At 44.9% G+C, this 18,760-nt stretch overlaps 1 protein-coding gene, 1 long non-coding RNA gene and 1 other non-coding gene across 3 annotated transcripts; 2 read left to right on the top strand and 1 right to left on the bottom strand.

Annotated features, from left to right (window-relative positions):
• Window positions 1-1,027: 1,027 nt before the first annotated feature.
• Window positions 1,028-12,792, bottom strand: LOC129860574 (calcium-binding and coiled-coil domain-containing protein 1-like). The gene is made up of 15 exons (XM_055931094.1): window positions 12,580-12,792; window positions 10,793-10,950; window positions 10,540-10,642; window positions 8,534-8,736; window positions 8,125-8,337; window positions 7,690-7,838; window positions 7,420-7,489; window positions 7,096-7,251; window positions 6,508-6,762; window positions 6,006-6,131; window positions 5,477-5,572; window positions 5,143-5,230; window positions 4,601-4,887; window positions 4,100-4,191; window positions 1,028-3,546 (listed from the first exon to the last, which is right to left on the bottom strand). Exons 2-15 carry the CDS (start codon window positions 10,922-10,924, stop codon window positions 3,519-3,521), a joined length of 1,998 nt encoding a protein of 665 aa, XP_055787069.1. The 5' UTR covers window positions 10,925-10,950; window positions 12,580-12,792; the 3' UTR covers window positions 1,028-3,518.
• On the top strand, window positions 2,351-2,426 carry trnaa-ugc (transfer RNA alanine (anticodon UGC)). The gene has a single exon. It is a non-coding gene; the product is annotated as a tRNA-Ala (tRNA).
• Window positions 12,793-12,864: 72 nt separating the features above from the next.
• Window positions 12,865-18,361, top strand: LOC129860576 (uncharacterized). Its single transcript, XR_008760389.1, has 2 exons — window positions 12,865-13,320; window positions 17,119-18,361. It is a non-coding gene; the product is annotated as an uncharacterized LOC129860576 (long non-coding RNA).
• Window positions 18,362-18,760: the final 399 nt, after the last annotated feature.

Below are 18,760 nucleotides of genomic sequence, written 5' to 3' on the forward strand. Positions count from 1 at the left end.
GTAAAAGGGTGGTAAGGGACATGTCATATGCTAGGAAGGGATGGGGTGATTATGGGAAAGACTGTAGCCTATCACGGCTAGCCCGGGGGAAGGAGATGGGGACATGATCGGCATCCTTTCGTTACATTACACACGCAGCGGATGCAGAGTGGGTAGGGAGCAATCAAAAGGGGGAAAAAGTGAGGAGGGAAGGTTAGGGGAAGGTGAGAAACATTTGAAGATGTAGAGATCATAAATTTAACAGACAGACCGGGAGAAAGATCGAGAGAGAGGAGGAGGGATGGGGAAGAGGAGGGGAGGGGGCCAGAGCCCTTTGCTGCTAGGAGTGAACTGATTTGGTTAGAGGACAACACTAAGAGTTGGCAAGCAGCTCTTCAACAAACGAAGGTACCATATACCAGACTGAGGAGGGTCTGCTAGAAGGAATGTGGGGGATACAATGGGGGAAAAGAAATTAACAAGAAAGGGGAGAGCAGAGGAAAAGAAAAAAGAGGCCGACAGGCTAGGTTGGCAGAGGTCATATAGGAGATGTGGGGGTACGTCCCAAATTGCACTCCATTCCCTACAGAGGCCTGGTCAAAAGTAGTGCACTACATAGGGAATAGGGTACCATTTGGCCCTATCTTATAGGAGATGTGTTCTAGCCTCTGGCTCTTCATATCTTTTACATTTCTAATTAAAAGCGATAAAGAGTGAGGGAGGCATTAATCCACCAGTGATTTCCCAGTTAAGGTTTTAGAGCAGGCCGTAAACCAGCCAGCCTGGCATCATTGATTTTATAATTAGCTACCGTCACCCTAGACTTGAAATGGGGGGAGTGGAGTGATGGGGGGGAAGCGAGGGAGGGGTGGAAGGAGAGAGAACTGCAGGTAAAGAGGAGCAGGAGGGTAAGAACAGAATGCAGAAGGAAAGATGAGACACGTGTAACTAGCAAATTAGCATCAGAAATGTCACGCCCCGAAGGAAGCGGCAGAATTTTTGGAAAAAACATTTATCTTTCATCAAAAGACAGACACATCACACACAATTGATACACATACATGTTTATTTTATTACAGAAACCCACCCACACGAACAGACAGTATATAGTATTACCAATAACAACTTCTTTTTTTATATAAGTAAGATGACCTAAACAAACAAACATACACACCAGAAAACCACTGGAGCCTTATTGCAATGAGAGTAGGTAGCTGTCCTGAATAGAAGTTACACTATACACCCACGTAGCTCACAGTAGACATAGACATAGAACTTCCCACAGAAATCTAGACGACTACAAAACCATAGATCTCAGTGCTACGGAACTTTTGGTGCACATACCAGGATGTCAAAATCACCCACCCAGGGTAGCAAACAGATTTGTAGTACTAAACTACACTACCGGTATAGCTCAACAGGTGTAGAGACAAAGGTACTCCAAAACCCATTGAAGCACAGCCTTCAATTGAGCAAGGATGTCCATCAACGCTGACAAAGTTGTTTATTATAACGGACTGAGTTATACATTACATACTTTCACTATGGCTACAACCCATGTGTGAACAAACTGTTGTCCTATATAGTGGCACCAATACCTCTACCCTTTGGACTAACTCTTCAAACCTTACCACACAGTCGTGATAGATAATACAGTTAAATTGACCTTCAGACAGAAAATCGGGGAAAGAAAAAGAAATGAGTATGAAAAAAAGAGGAAATACAACACACGGTGGTAATGATTATGATAATGATAGATAGACGACGTAACATAGACAGGATTAATGACGAGCATCACTGTGTGAAATGAAAATCAACGTTTCGTTCCCAAAAACATCTCCTGTAGCAAAATAACAGGTGCAAGTGCAGCCAATTACATGTCGAACAAGCAAAGTTGTCCCTGGTGCATTATTCTTCATTAGCAAGCTTTTAAACCCTAGCTTTAGTATTTTCTTCTTATTACACATATCAACTCTGTAGCTTAAACTAAAACTGGATATAATTTCATTACGATATAACAAGCTGAGTATTGGTAGAAAATCATGAAAAATGTATTTATTGACCCAGTAGTAATCTATTCCAGGCCAGTCTTCCATGAGCTATAAGAACAACACCCCCAACAAGTACTGCAACGTCAGTATCCATAAATTAGATTATGTTATGATGAAATTCCTTCGTTTACCAATTTGTTCTTTTAGGTACAAATTTAGAATGGCTTCTTCTCTCTGAAGCAGATACTTTCTGTATACCACGTACAGTGAATCTAGTGCATTACTAATGATCTTCTGGGACTTCTAAAGACATATTATTCTTGCTTTAAAACAACACACTGCTTTACGATTGAAATCTGGTATCATGTATGAAAGTATTGGGCCCCGTGTGGCTCAGTTGGTAGAGCATGGCGCTTGCAACGCCAGGGTTGTGGGTTCGATTCCCACGGGGGGCCAGTACAAAAAAAAGTATGAATGTATGTACTTGTGAGTCGCTCTGGATAAGAGCGTCTGCTAAATGACTTAAATGTAAATGTATTGCAGTGGCTCTACAGCTACCAGCATGCAGGAGCAAAAGCTTTATGTTGCGGAGGATAGAATATTGGAAGTAAAATATATTGTGCAACAATAAAACATGAGAGAACATCAAAATGTCATTCCTCTTGCCCTAATTAGTAGCAACCACCTTTCAGAAATGTCTCTTCCAGTCAACATTCAACCTGATTGCCCTCCCACTCAACTCAAACTTCCACCCTTTTCAGAAGTGTTTTCAACAGTTCTTCCCCATTTTGGACACATCTCTATCTCTGAGTGTCCTTTCAACTAGTACTACAACACCTCTAATGAAGCAAGAATTTAAATGTCTAATAATGAATAACAGAAAATGCTTATAATATAACATCTCAGGTTTGAATATAAGGAGGAAAAACATTATATGTATCTGTACTTTACAATGATTCTTCGAACAAAGTCTAAGTACGTTTTAATGACTATTATTACAGTAGTGTTTAAAGTTGTCGCGGCGACGGAAGTGTTCAAATCAACTCTTAGACTTTAAAAGGAGACAGATACATTCACTCAAAATATCTTAATTACAGTGGCTGTCATGATGCCTCATAATAACGGCATCATAAAAATGACATAACACCGGTCATAAAGCTCCCAACATCACTCCTCCTGCAACTGAAATAACCCTGCTATGGAACATGAACTATTAAACATCTAACTAAGACTTAAATGTTAAACGTTTCACGCTTTAGAACGGACACGAGAGGTCGTAACTATGATTTGAGCTGTCACGACCTGTTATGACAGGCATTATGTCATTCTTAGGACCATGTTATGTACAGGTGCAGCAGAACAGCCTAGAAGTCACACATCAAAGAAGAAGTTCATAGAAAATGTAGAAGCAAATTGCATATTAACATCGTTTGTCAGAGGAGAGGTGAGTTGTAGTGTGTGTGTGTGTGCTTGTGCGCTGAATACTGAATTAAAAGTAAAGAACACACTGACAGTGATGTTGTTGACTTGGTCCTGTATCTCCGCTCTCTACCACTGAGAGGTATTAGCCAGGTCACTGGAGGAGAGGGAACAACGAAGAAAAGAAAGGGTGTGAACGATCAATCAAAATCAATAATCAATCAAGACCTTTATCGTCCCAATTACATTTGTAGTGGAGTCACGGTACAGCAGAACTGTAGAAAAGGAACACATACGAGAAGGAGGGAGGGAGAAATAGAGAGTGAAAGAGTGAGAGAGAGAGTGCTTTAATGATGCTGAAAATTGGCCTGTGACTCCAGTACTAGCCTGTAGCTAAATCATTGCTATAGCCAGCTGTCAACTTACCTGTCCCCTTGTCCTCCCATCTCTCCCCTCCTTCTCCCTCACTGCCCTCTTCCCTCCCTCACGCTGCCTCCGTCGTACACGCTCCCTTTCTTCTCCCCTCCACACTCAACTTCTTTTACGACCCGATATTCAAAACGTCAATCTCTGAGAGCCATACTCAGCCTGTCATCATAAAAAACAGCCCTCTGTGTGTGGGTGTGTGAAGCTGCAGTGCATGTACTGCATGGGAGTGTGTGTGTGTGTGTGTGTGTGGGCACGCAAGTGTGTGTGTGCTTGCATGATACCTGGGGACTGTGTCTGTGGTCTCAGGCAGCAGCAGGGCTGTCTCCTCTCCAGAGCTGTGTCCTCCGCACTGGTCGGTGTTACCCTCCTCCTCCTGCACACACACACACACACACAGAGAGAGGGAGGGGGGGAAGACAGAAAGAGAGAAAGTTAAAGTGAGTGGTGAGGCATACACATGTAATAACCTAGCAATAAGGCCATAATAGGGAAATAAGCCACTGCACAGGCAGCTCTCTAAGTGCCTTTCTGAGATATACAGTTTATCGGTGACAGTTAAATGAGCCACAGACAGAAGCACTGGAGATAGCTGCATGTTATCAGCTAAGGAAACAGCCTGGCTAATTGTACAAGAATTAGTCGTGTGTGTGTGTGTGTGTGTGTGTGTGTGTGTGTGTGTGTGTGTGTGTGTGTGTGTGTGTGTGTGTGTGTGTGTGTGTGTGTGTGTGTGTGCGCGCGCATGTGCACGTGCATGTGTAAGAGCATCTGATACCGTCTCTTACCGACTCAGAGCTGTGTGTTAGGGTGTCTCCGCCCGACTGCCTGGGCAACAACAGGGGAGCGGGCTGGCTGATGACGACGCCCCCTCGGGACAGGGACCGGGACATGTCTCTGGGGGAGGAAGGGGGGGTGGAGGGGAGAAGGGAGTCAGGCTGGGCCTGGGGGTCACACAGGCTGTAGTGGGCCAGGGGGCGGGAGGAGGGGGGGGGCTGCCTGGAGTGTTGGCGGGAGGGCTGCAGGGCCTCAGGGTTCTCATCCTCAGAGTCAGACAGAGGACTGTCACGGAGGCCTGTCAGACACACAGAGAGTAGAAAACAACAGTGGTAAGTGATCGTCAGAGCAGGGCCAGGAGTTCTCCCTGACTGGGAAAAGCTCCTGGCTCTCGTCTCCACTTATCTCGTGATTGGTTCAAGTAATCTGAGATCCAAGTCAGTGTAGAACTAGAATATCTTGTTGGGACAGCCCACAGATCAAATGAGCATTGTTGTACATGTCTCTCAGTGCTAGGGTGTCTCCACGGTGTTAGGTGGGTTCCTCCACTCACTGGTGGAGGCGAACACCGCAGCGCTCCACGTGGCCTCTGCCAAAGCCTCCCTCCTCTGTTCCACCTGACCCATGTACTCCATCAGGTCCTGTACAGAGCAGAGCAGGGCCGTCAGAGACTCGTTTACACATAGACAAGTGTTATCCCAAGACAACTAAGGCTCATCACCAAATGGACCCCGGGCCTCTACACCTCTTGACATGTATAGAAATCTATCTTAAGTCTCCGAAGTGGGCAGGGGTTTGCAGTTGATTTAGAAATGTGTCTGTATGTGGAGACTGGGAGAGGGGGAATGGTGGTTGAAGAGATGGAGGTACAAAGGTGGGGGTCTTGCCTGTTGCTCCAGCAGTAGCTGTTCCTTCTCCTTCTGGGCCACCCTCAGACTGGCCTTCAGCTCCTGGAGCTCCCTGCATGTCTCACCCAGCTGCACCTGCAGGGGGAAGTCATCAAAAGAAGGAGTCACATACTTATATATACACAGCCTAACCAGCAGCACAGCACAGGCAATTAAAGAGACGAGCGAACATGACCCAGCATGTTGACAAAAACATGTCTCATTTAACGTTTTTATCCAAAGCGACTTACAGTCATGCGTTCATACATTTTACGTAAGGGTGGCCTCGGCAATTGAACCCCAAAACCATGGGATTGCAAGTGCCATGCTTTACCAACTGAGCCATACAGGACCAACAAGGCTGAGTGGTTTTCAATACTGTATAGCACGACACATGGAATGTCAGCATCCTGAGCCGAGCCATGAGCTTGTGTAGAGAGTTGATTTTGTTTTTTGTATCTATTAATAGCTTGAAATGTTGCTTTGCATGTAGCCAATGGTCTGTGGTGCAGTAGGTGTTAGTTTTTACCCGGTTACAGTCCTTCTCTCTTCCCAGCTCCACTTCCACCTTCTCTCTCTCCATCCTCTCCTCCTGAAGCTTCTTCTCTATCCGCTGCGTCTCTCCATTTAGCTTCTCCAGACGCTCTCTGGCCTTCTGCCATGGGGGAGACACACACACCGTTTAACACAAGTCATGCTGCTGGGACATTCTGAAACTTGAATTCAAAGTTCAACAGGAGATACTGAGAAATTCTGTATCGAGAAGACGTGAGGCTTTCCTAGTGGTTGCAGCTATCGCATATAGTGGAACAGAAAGAGGAGACCTTGCACAAGCATAATTTCCAGCATAGTAATGCAATCTCTAGTTCAAATCTGTGTTGTGTATATTAGTGCGGTACAGTTGTCAGTGAGGGTTCTGTAGAGGTTGGCCTACCTCAATGGAGAGTCACTATCATTGTAAAACGCTTTGACTACTTGAGTAATCCAATTCATGTGATTAAGTCCATCCACACGATGATCCTTGTCATTACCTCAGTGCTGCACTGCAGGCTCTGTCTCTCCAGGGCCCAGTGTGCTCTGCCCTCCCTCAGGGCCAGGCTGGCGTCGGCTAGCTGCAGGGTGAGCTGTGCCGCCTGGAGCCTGGCCTGGTGCAGTTCTGTCTGGCCCTGGTCCCTCTGAGCCACCAGGGCACACAGCTCTCCCTTCAGGCCCTCAGCACAACGCTCGCTGGCCCCCAGACGCTCCCGCAGGCCCCGCATCTCAGCCAGGGCGACCTCGCTCTCCGCCTGATAGGAAAGACAAGAGGAGATGATAGTTCAGCAACAATAACATGGTTTTTGTCAGATGACCGGTGAGGCCACGGGACATTGGAACTTTCCTGTCACATTGTCTTTGACCAACCCTGCCACTCCCTCTCTAACCGCCCATCCATATTTCTCCAGCCAGCAAAGTTTGCCATGGTCGCTAAAATAACCTCAATAGCATGGTGAGCCGATGATGGGTGAGAACGAGGGACCGCAGTGGGTACTGCCATTTTCCTGTTGCATTGTGTTTTGTTCAAACCCCTACATCCTTTTATTAACTACCCTCGGGCCCTCTGTGGGTGGTGCCAGCCTCACCTCTTTCCGCTGTGCCATACTCAGCCTGTATGTGAGGGTGGTGATGGTGTCCCGTAGCTGTAGGGCGTGTGTGTCTCTCTGGGCCAGGGAGCTCCTCAGACCCTGGAACTCAGCAGACAGACTGCGCAGCTCCCCCTCGGTCTGCTCCAGCTTGAGCTGAGGAAGACACATGGATGTAGGAAGAGGAAGTTTGGGATCAGACATGATGGGTGGTTAGTGTTCGGCCCCAAAATGGCTGCTGTGCTTCACCCAGGTAGGATGCTTCATGTTGGTAGTGAAACACACCTGGAAAAAGCACTAAATAAATCCAAGCCATTATAGTACCTGCAGAACTTTCCTCTCTTTCTCCTCCTCCCTCCTTTGAACTGCTTGCTTCTTGGCCCTCTCCTTCATCCTACACACAGAGACGGGGTTAGCATTAACCAGAGAACAGCGCAAGAAAAACAGGCACGCCGATGGACAAAGAGAGAGATTGAGGGAGATAAGAGGATGGAAAGAGAGAGATCAAAGAGAGGGATTGAGGGAGATAAAGGATAGAAAGAGAGAGATCAAAGAGAGAGGTTGAGTTCCAGGGAGATAGAGAACATCTCTGACCGCTCCAGCTCAGTCTCTCGTTCCAAAGCCTTCAGTGCCAGGGCTTTAATGTCATCCTCCAGCTCTCTGATTCGCTGTTCGCTGGCTGCTTTCATAGTCAGTATGGAACTCTTCTCTTGAGCCAAGGCCTCCCCTGATGCTTCCACCTCCTGTGATGGGGAGGGAGAGAGAGAGAATCTACATTCTATACAGAGCATGTACAGTATCCTGAGACTCCTTTGTAGATGCTGAAGCACATTTGATCTGTAAATGAACTGCTCCCGTTTTGACATGTAACATAACAGGAGAATGTACATCTGGGGTTGTGATCTTGTCGTTCTACGTCAAATCGCATTTTTACAAAGATAAGTGCTCATGACCAGACACTGGGGCTACTTGGACATGATCAAATCCCCTCGGCACAGACATTAATCCTGTCTTGTAATGTTACTGTACCTCCTGCCTCCTCTCCATCTCTTCCATCCTGTCTCTGCTTTCTCGCAGCTCTTCCTTCAGGTCCGCGATGTTCCTCTCCAGCTCCTCACACCCTCTGTCCCACGCCTCTCTTGCCCTCCTGTACTTCTCCCTCTCTCTCTCCTTCATCCTCTCGGCTGCCTCCCGTGCATGGAGCAGCTCGGCTCGCTCCCGAAGACACTCTTGCAGGCGACTCTGGAGGGAGAGAGAAAACATTAAGTGCCTAAAAGATGATCCATTTCCATCCTCTGTCTCTTTGTAATTGACTATTGATTCTCACCTCTGCCTATTCATTTCATCAACGTTCATTCACCCTCTCTATAACTGAAAGAGGGTATGGACATCCCTCTACAGTACTCTCTCTCTCGCACCTGCACTCCCTTATGCCCACCTGCAGTAGCTCGGCCCTGGGTACGACCAGAAGCATGTCGGTCCCCCCCTCCTCTCCGTGGGCTCCTTCCTCCAGGGTGACCAGGTCCTCCAAAGGCTTAGGGGCGCTGAAGGTAAACTGGGAGCTGGCAGAGCACACCTCTCCCTTCCCATCGACGTACACAAACTGGTACTGCTGGGAACTGGACTTGGGCAGATAGGAGGCTGCAAGAGGGAGGAAGGGAGTGGGAGAGTGAAATGGTCAATGGATTATTGATCGAGATGTATACATGCTTATACTGCTAAAAATGTATTTATGACCATGATTTCAGTTATGATGACATGTACACAGTGGTGTAAAGTACTTAAGTAAAAAAATAAGTAGTTTTTGGGGTATCTGTACTTTACTTTACTATCTATATTTTTTTTACAACTTTTACTTTAATACATTACTTAAGAAAATAATGTACATTTTCCCTGACACCCAAAAGTACTCATTACATTTTGAATGCTTAGCAGGACAGAAAAATTGTCAAATTCACACACTTAACAAGAGAACATCCCCGTTCATCCCTACTGCCTCTGATCTAGCGGACTCAATAAGTCCGTTTGCACAAGAAAATTGTGCCATCTGGTTTGCTTAATATAAGGAATTTGAAATTATTGATACTTTTACTTTTGATTCTTCAGTATATTTTTTTTACCAAATACTTTTACTCAAGTAGTATCTTACTGGGTGACTTTCCCTTTTACTTGAGTCATTTTCAATTAAGGTATCTTTACTTTTACTCAAGTACGACTGTTGGGTACTTTTTCCACCCCTGCATACACTATAGATAACCAACCTCCTCTGTGACAAGTGGGCATAATACTGAATGTGCTTAGACTACATCAGACGCCTGGCTTCTGCATATAGTCTGTCTCCTCAGTCCTCACCACAGATGATAAATGACAGTGTCAATGATAGCTGTTCATCTCCCTGACACAACTCAATGACACAGCTGCTCTGCTCTGCCTGGCTTTCGGTGGCTATCTGTAGTCACCTCAGCTAGCACTGTCACTGAGAGGACGGAGGACACTTTATACGCAGTATAAAGTCTGCAAGCTACTGTGCTGTAATGTTAAAAGGACGCTTTTCACTCTGTGCTCTCTATTCAGTCCTGACTGCCTTAGCGTAATGTATGGTTGGTTATTCAGTCTGGTCTGGTCTTTGTACCATTGTCTCTCTCATCCTCATTACTCAACCTTCTACTTCTTAAAGGAATTCAATCAGAGCCGAACAAAGACTGATTTAAATTCAAACCGAGAGAGAGAGGGAGAGAGCAGGGGGAGAGAGAGCGAGAGAGAGAAACAATCTGATCGTCTCCTCTCTGTAACACTATGTAACTTATTGAGTCCTGTCTCTGCTTTAAATATCAGTCACGAGCCTATAGTACCCTTCAACAGAGTAATTCAATTTACTGTGTGACCAATCCAAAGTTGGAGCGTTTCCTTACAGACCTTGGCAGAGTATGAATGTTTTGAAATAAAGACAGATACCAGCAGACTGTTGAATGGTCTCACACTTTTAGTGAGTGTGGATATCTATCTTTATTTGACGATCCTGCAAGTTAAGTAAATGAACTTGGGGTGGCAGGTAGCCTAGTGGTTAGAGCATTGGGCCAGTAACCAAAAAGGTTGCTGGATTTGAATCCCTGAGCTGACAAGGTAAACATATGTCATTCTGCCCCTGAACAAGTCAGTTAACCCACTGTTCCCTGGTGGGCTGTCATTGTAAATATGAATTTGTTCTTAACTGGCTTGCCCAGTTAAATAAAGGTTAAATGAAAAATAAGAATAATGAATGTGTGTACACTACTTTCTGAACAGTGTGAATGTTGACCAGGCACACTTTGTATGAAATAGAGGGAGGGTTGGCACACTTTGTATGAAATAGAGGGAGGGTTGGCACACTTTGTATGAAATAGAGGGAGGGTTGGCACACTTTGTATGAAATAGAGGGAGGGTTCAAAGGTGAGGGACTAGTACCCTGGAAGTTAACACAGCAGTTGACATCTGTGCCCTCCTGGTAGCCTTCTGGGGCCAGGGCCCAACCAAAGGTGTGGTAGTCCTTTACTGACAACCATCCCACCTGAGAGAGTCAGACAAGGGGAGAGAGACAGGGAGACATAAAAAAAAACACAAAAATATGAATATATTAATTTTAAAAAACAGTTGTGCATTTCACTTGATTTCCAATCCTCGGGGTGGGTTTTACTCATTTATCAGGTTAACCTTATACCTTGAAGAGTCCGACCCAGTCATGGCTGGCCCAGGTATGTTGTGAGCTGATACTGTAGTGGCACTCCACGCGGCTCTGAGGGAAGTAGCTACTACCCACGTTCCTAAACTCCACCCTCCAAGCCTTCTCCATGGCAACACAATAACACTGCTGAGTACCTGTGGGGATACAGGTGTGACAGAGAAAAAATATGTATGTTACAACATTTCATTTGACAACAGCTATAATAATCCCAGGTAGACAGCAAACTTGAGACCTGTGTTTCAAACACTTTCAAATACATTTGATTGTGTTGTTTGGTACAACAGAACCAATAGAGTAGTCACCAAATGATACACTTGAAGTTAAATCAAGCACACCTCAAACAACTTCAACTATTTTAAAGTATTTGACTAATGTGCCCAAGGACCTGTTCAGATGAGCATATGGAGAAGTAGGTGAGAGGTGACTGCTGTGAAACAAACTGCTGAGAGAAAGAGAAAGAGTGAAAGAGTGTGGGGAGTGTTTGTTCAGTGAAAGATGATCTCCTCTCAGTGACCATATGGAGGGCACAGAAAAGCATGGGGGAAGGGCACCCCCACCCCCCTGGGCTAGTACAATCTAGATGACAGTTAAGCCCATAATACATGACCACTAATTCACACACTACATGACAACAACACTGAGACTATTTATTACAGACATTGCCTTGTTGTTATTGTACACCACTCTATTTTTATTTTACCTTTATTTAACTTGGCAAGTCAGTTAAGAACAAATTCTTATTTTCAATGATGGCCTAGGAACAGCAGGTTAACTGCCTTGCTCAGGGGCAAAACGACAGATTTTTACCTTGTCAGTTCAGGGATTCGATCTGGCAACCTTTCGGATACTAGTCCACACACTCTAACCACACGCTCCCTGACCACTCTAATCACGTGTCGACATACATATAGGCCTAAGGTTCACTTCTTGTTTAAAAATCAACAGCCACGTGGGACTAGTATCCAGGCTTTGACACAGTAGCCAACAAAATATACATTTGATATCTTTCACTATTGTACTGGCAGGGATAAATGATGACAGGTGTCAGTCTAAATCCCTGTAATACAATGCAACCTCTAACAGAAATTAAGAGCATTGTATTAAACAATTGCATGGCGCATTAGGTCTATATCTAACATATTTGGCTAACATATGCTCCATATTACTGAGATTACAAAAGTGTGAATAGTGAGAACTCTTGAGAAAGTGTATGAGGTAATAACACGTTCATAAACCATGTATAACGCATTAATAAGCACAACACACACAACGTGCAGCCGTTAGTCCACTTGACACGAGCATTAATTCGTGTTCTGTTTATTTTGTTAGAAATTAGCAAAAGCCCACAAACAATACAATCTGTAGTAATAAACGACTTATTCTATTATATAACTAAAATACCTCTAAACGTCAAAAAAATAATGTTCAAATTACACTGCACGAGATTCATGTCAAGACAAGGCCCACTAGCCTAGCAGCTGCAGTCTCCAGTGTGCGCAATAATAGACTCCAGTGGAAAAAGAAACCCACGTTGTGTGCTATCCAGTGCGCGACTCCCTTGTTGCGCAAAAGCCAACAATCAGGACCATCGGGACCGTTAAGCGATCTCACCGTAGTGTAATGTATTTAAAGAAAAGGTACGCACCATCAACAAATACCTATACCAAATAGGACAATTTGCTCGTTTTCCTTTGTGTTAGTTTCTGCATAGGGAGAACTCTACGCAGATACAGATCGTCAGAGTTTATTTGACTGAGACTCACCTTATTCTGGTCTGTTTGCTCTGCAGCTTGTTCACTTGAGCCGTCCCTATTTAGATTAAAGGCAGACAAAGTTCATCCGTGTCAGAAAACGATTCAACGTTTTTTAAAGATGCACAACGATGTCTCTTCGCTCTCAGCTGTTCCACTAACCTACAACAATAACAAAAACACACGCATCACAGTAGTTGTGGGTTTTGCTGAATTATGGGAACTGCTGTTCTTTATAGCTGGATGAAGCACAGATCTGAAGCTAGAAATTATAGGATGAAAACTACAACCCCCGAACACAGAGGAGACGCTCGAAGGTCGGATACGGGAAATCGCGTTCTGTAATTTGATGATTTTCCGCGTCCATGGCTGGTTCATATTCTTTTCTCGCCGATTGCATTACGCACGCACTCTTATTGGTCATGTCATGGCCTTAATATAAACGGTCCTATTATAAAGCGCGTCGTCATCGATGCGCAGCGAAAAACAACTCATCAGGTTTAATATGAATTGCTTTTGATGAAAGCAACGGTAATGCATTGCATTTGCGACAACAACAAAATGTCAAATTGCTGTAATACTGTCTATCATAGCTCCCAATATGGTCTTATTTAGTCCTGTAAAATGAGTAGCCTATGATTTACTTGCCCATCTCCAGGAAAAACAGAAGTCTTAATTCACTCCTGAGTGACACCTGGGCACGGCTTGCATGCCAACATTGGCAGATGAACAAACATGACTAACGTAGGAGAGGTAGTATTACATGACAACACTCCATTTGGGATGAAGTGCTAGCATACTATAATAAGCATTTCTCTCTCCCCCTCTCTCTGTCTCTCTCCTTTTCTCCCTATTTCTCTTTCTCCCTGGTGTGAACATGTGTTGACAGTATATTCTGTTTATACACTGTCATAGCCTACTTATTAATGTTTATAATGCTTATGTAAATGTTTATAAATATTAGATATACATGTTTGTAAAATAGTGCACCCAGAGTAGCCAAGGCAGATGTATACTCCTCACCTACAACCAGCAACTCAAGAGGGAGCCACCAACACAGAGAATAGTGAGGTGCTGGACAGAGGAGGCAGACTCAATGCTACAGGACTGTTTTGACAATACTGACTGGAATATGTTCAAAGGTTCATCCACCTAGGACTCATCCATAAACAGGAGGAATATACATCGTCAGTCACAGGCTTCTTTAGGAAATTTGTTTTTTATGTTGTACCCACAATAACAATCCGGACATACCCCAACCAAAAACCCTAGATGAACGGAGAAATCCGTACCATGCTGAGAGCCTGTACTGCAGCATTCAATGTCAGCAGAACAAACTCAGATTACTAAATGGCAAGTAACACGTACAATGATAAGCAGATACGAGCTCCGTCAATCCATTAGGTACGTAAAAAGACAATACAGACTCAAACTGGAATTGATGTTCGACTCGCATGTGGAAAGGATTACAGACTATCACAGACTACAAAGGTAAATCCAGCTACCTGCCCCAGACGAGCTTAACACATTGTATGCTCGCGTCGAGGCAGCCAATACCGAGCCATCCAGGATGACTCTCGCTGCTCTGGACGACCAGGTGCTTTCCCTCTCCAAGGCTGACATGAGAAAAACTCTAAAAGGCGTGAATACTCACAAAGCCGCCGGCCCAGATGGTATCCTTGGCCGCGTCCTCAAGAGTGTGAGCTGACCAGCTGGATGGTGTCTTCCCGGACATCTTCATCCAGTCCCGGGCTGTAGTCCCCACCTGCTTCAAGGAGACCACCCTTGTCCCAGTGCCCAAGAAAAACAAGGTGACATGCCCAAATGACTATCGCCCCGCCGCACTCACTCCGGTCATCATGAAGTACTTCGAGAGGCTGACATCCCACTCCACTGGACCCTCTCCAATTTGCCTGCCGCTCCATCAGATCCACGGAGGATGGCCTTTCCATCGCTATTCACATGGCCATAACACATCTGGACAAGAGGAACACCTATGTGAGAATGCTGTGCATTGTCTACAGTTCAGCATTCAACACACAGGAGGTTGGTGGCACCTTAATTGGGGAGGACGGCTCATGGTAATGACTGGAGCAGAATCAGTGGAATGGATCAAATACATCAGACACATGGTTTCCTTGTGTTTGATGTCATGCCATTCACTCCGTTCCAGTCATTATTATCAGCCGTCCTCCCCTCAGCAGCCTACACTGATTCAACACTATTGTTCACTCTATGCTCGACACCAAGCTTAGAGTTCTGGGTTTGTACACCACCCTTTGCAACTGGATACTGTTCTTCCTGAGGGGCAGACCACAGGCTGTGAGGATTGGCGACAACACCTCCTCAACACTGACTCTTAACACAGGGGCCCCCCATAGGTGTGTCCTCAGCCTTCTGCTGTACTCCGTGTTCACCCACGACTGCGTGGCTTTGCACGACCCCAAGTCCATCATCAAGTCTGCGGACGACACCATGGTTGTATGCCTGATAGCCAACAACAACGAGTTAGCCTATAGGGAGGAGATAAGTGAACTGGTATTTTGGTGCCAGGACAACAACCTCTCCCTCAACGTCAGCAAAACAGAGTTGATTGTTGACTTCAGGAAGCAGATCCACATCCATTCTCAATCCACATCAACAGGACTGCAGTAGAGAGAGTCAGATGTTTTAATTTCCCCTGAGGACTTGACATGAACTAACAACACCACCACTCTTGTCAAGAGGGCACAACTCTACTTCCTAAGGCGGCTGAAGAAATGTGGAATGCCAACCAGGTGCTCTTCAAATACTACCGCTGCACCATCGAGAGCATCCTGAAAGGTTGCATCATGGCCTGGTACAAGAATTGCTCCGTCCACAGCCACAAAGCCCTCCAGCGTGGGATGAAGACGGCCCAGTACAACACTGGGACCCTGGTCCCACACATCCAGGAGATCTACTCACCTTAGCACACATGCACTCACTCACCCACACACCCATACAGATATACACTCACCCACACACCCATACAGATATACACACACCCACACAGACATACAGTGCATTCGGAAAGTATTCAGACCCCTTCTCTTTTTCCACATTTTGTTAGATTACAGCCTTATTCTAAAATGTATTAAATAATAGTTTTTCCTCATCAATCTAAGCACAATACCCCATAATGACGAAGTGAAAACAGGTGTTTAGACATTTCTGCAAATTATTACAAATAAATACAGAAATACCTTATTTACATAAGTATTCAGACCCTTTGCTATGAGACTCAACTTTGAGCTCAGGTGTATCCTGTTTCCAGTGATCATCCTTGAGATGTTTCTACAACTTGATTGGAGTCCACCTGTGGTAAATTCAATTGATTGGACATGATTTGGAAAGGCACACACCTGTCTAAATAAGATCCCACAGTTGACAGTGCATGTCAGAGCAAAAACCAAGCCACATGAGGTCGAAGAAATTCCCCGTAGAACTCCGAGACAGGATTGTGTCGAGGCATATATCTGGGGAAAGGTATCAACAAATTCTGCAGCATTGAAGGTCCACAAGAACACAGTGGAAGAAGTTTGGAACCACCAAGACTCTTCCTAGAGCTGGCTGCCTGGCCAAACTGAGAAATTGGGGGAGGAGGTCCTTGGTCAGCGAGGTCCTTGGTCACCAAGAACCCGATGGTCACTCTCACAGAGCTCCAGAGTTCCTCTGTGGAGATTGGAGAACCTTCGAGAAGGACAACCATCTTTGCAGCACAGCAGCAATTAGGCCTTTATGGTAGAGTGGCCAGAAGGAAGCAAATCCTCAGTAAAAGGCACATGACAGCCCGCTTGGAGTTTGCCAAAAGGCACCTAACAGAGATTCGCTGGTATGATGAACCAAGATTGAACTCTTTGGCCTGAATGCCAAGCGTCACGTCTGGATGAAACCAGGCACTGCTCATCACCTGGCCAATACCATCCCTACGGTGAAACATGGTGGTGGTAGCCTCATGCTGTGGGGATGTTTTTCAGCGGCAGGAACTGGGAGACTAGTCAGGATTGAGAGAAAGATGAACAGATCAAAGTATGGATAGATCCTTAATGAAAATCTGCTCCAGAGCACTCAGGACTTCAGACTGGGGCGAAGGTTCACCTTCTAACGACCCTAAGCACACAGCCAATGCTGTTATTTGTAATACATTTGCAAACATTTCTAAAAACGTGTTTTTGCTTTGTCATTATGGGGTACTGTGGGTAGATTGATGTGGGGAAAAAACGATTTAATACATTTTAGAATAAGGCTGTAACACAACAAAATGTGGAAAAAGTGAAGGGGTCTGAATACTTTCTGAATGCACCAATTATGATTGGTAAATACTGCACAATTTAAACACTTGCCCCTCAAAACACATGTATTTATGCTGCACTTGCGCCCCAAAACACATGTATTTATGCTGCAATAGTTTATGTGTCAGGGGTCTAGGGTCAGTCTGTTATATCTGGAGTATTTCACCTGTCTTTTCCGGTGTCTTGTGTGAATTTAAGTATGTTCCCTTTTCTTCTCTCTCTCCCTCCCCTCCCGGAGGACCTGAGCTCTAGGACCATGACGCAGGACTACCTGGCCTGATGACTCCTTGCTGTCCCCAGTCCACCTGGTCGGGCTGCTGCTCCAGTTTCAACTGTTTTGCCTGCGGCTATGGAACCCTGACCTGTTCACCGGACGCTCTAACTTGTCCCGGACCTGATGTTTTCGACTCTCTCTAAACCTCACCTGCTGTCTCTAACTCTAAATGCTCGGCTATGAAAAGCCAACTGATTTTTACTCTTGAGGTGCTGACCTTTTGCACCCTCTACAACCACTATGATTATTACTATTTGACCCTGCTTGTCATCTATGAACGTTTGAACATCTTGGCCATGTACTGTTATAATCTCCACCCGGCACAGCCAGAAGAGGACTGGCCGTCCCTCAGAGCCTGGTTCCTATCTAGGTTTCTTCCTAGGTTCCTGGGTTTCTGTATAGCACTTTGTGACATCGGCTGATGTAACAAGGGCTTTATAAATAAATGTGATTGATTGATTGATTGAATATTGGACTATAAATTGTGTCTTCCTGTATTATACTTATGCTCAAGTGTTTATTCTATTCTACTGAGCCATTTACTTTATGTTCGTATTCTTATCTTTTCTTATTTCTTATTGTTGTTGCTTTGTCATCAAGGAACCTGCAAGTAAGCATTTCATTGGACGGTGTATACCATGTGTATCCCGTACATATGACTAATCAAATGTGAAACTTTAAACTAAAGTAGGCTTGCAAAACGGTCTTCAAGTGCAAAAGGGTTTATTTGCAATGCGGTAATGCATGATGTCCATATGTAAGCTACAGTAAATGATGACAAGACTAAACTCTGTTATTCACAAGAATCCAAAAAGGTCTTACTTGAATAAACTTTTCAAGATAATTTAAAAGCTACATCCAAATGCCATATGACATGGCAGAGCTCACATGCTATAGGGGGTTCCACAGTTGGTAAATCCATGATGGGAAGTGTGTAAGTGCATACTTTGCGTGAAGGGTGGATAATTGTGATGGCGCCACATGGTCCCAGTACAATCTGCTTCAGTAGACACCAGATGGCAGTGTACTTTAACCAAACCTTCTGAGTGAACGTTCCAGAGCCTCCACTCTTAGTTGATGTAGACACTAGCCAGATGCCTTCACCATGTCTGGCTCAGTCTGTTCTTGCATGTCAGATCTGGAAATTGTCAGCTCACAGTTGGAATGATGGGAAATGTTGATATGTTATATAAAGAAAATGAGCAAATGCGCCGTTCCTCTTTTGCTCTGCCATTTATTGCGTGTTATTTCACTTTAACAAAACACAGTAGGCACATTCAAATGATGTCAGCACATGGTGCCCCTGACTTCATTGTCTTCTGACAGGTGACGTCACTCCTACAAGAACCTGTAATCGTTTTTACCTCCTATTGCTTCTAATTCTACATGAACAACAGCAGCCCACTCGTTAGAGGGTTGGTCGCTTGATATGAACACATTGTAACGATCCAAATAAGGTGGTCATTAGAAGTCCGTTGTTTGCAGACATACAGTGTACTGTATGAGTAGCCTATAAAGAGTGTTAAGATGGGTTTTAACAGAGTGGAGTTGGGTGTCACACACACACACACACACACAAAGAAGAGCTACAGTAAGTGATCACTAT

This window comes from Salvelinus fontinalis, chromosome 8 (genome assembly GCF_029448725.1).
Source record: "Salvelinus fontinalis isolate EN_2023a chromosome 8, ASM2944872v1, whole genome shotgun sequence".
Classification (NCBI taxonomy): Eukaryota; Metazoa; Chordata; class Actinopteri; order Salmoniformes; family Salmonidae; genus Salvelinus; species Salvelinus fontinalis.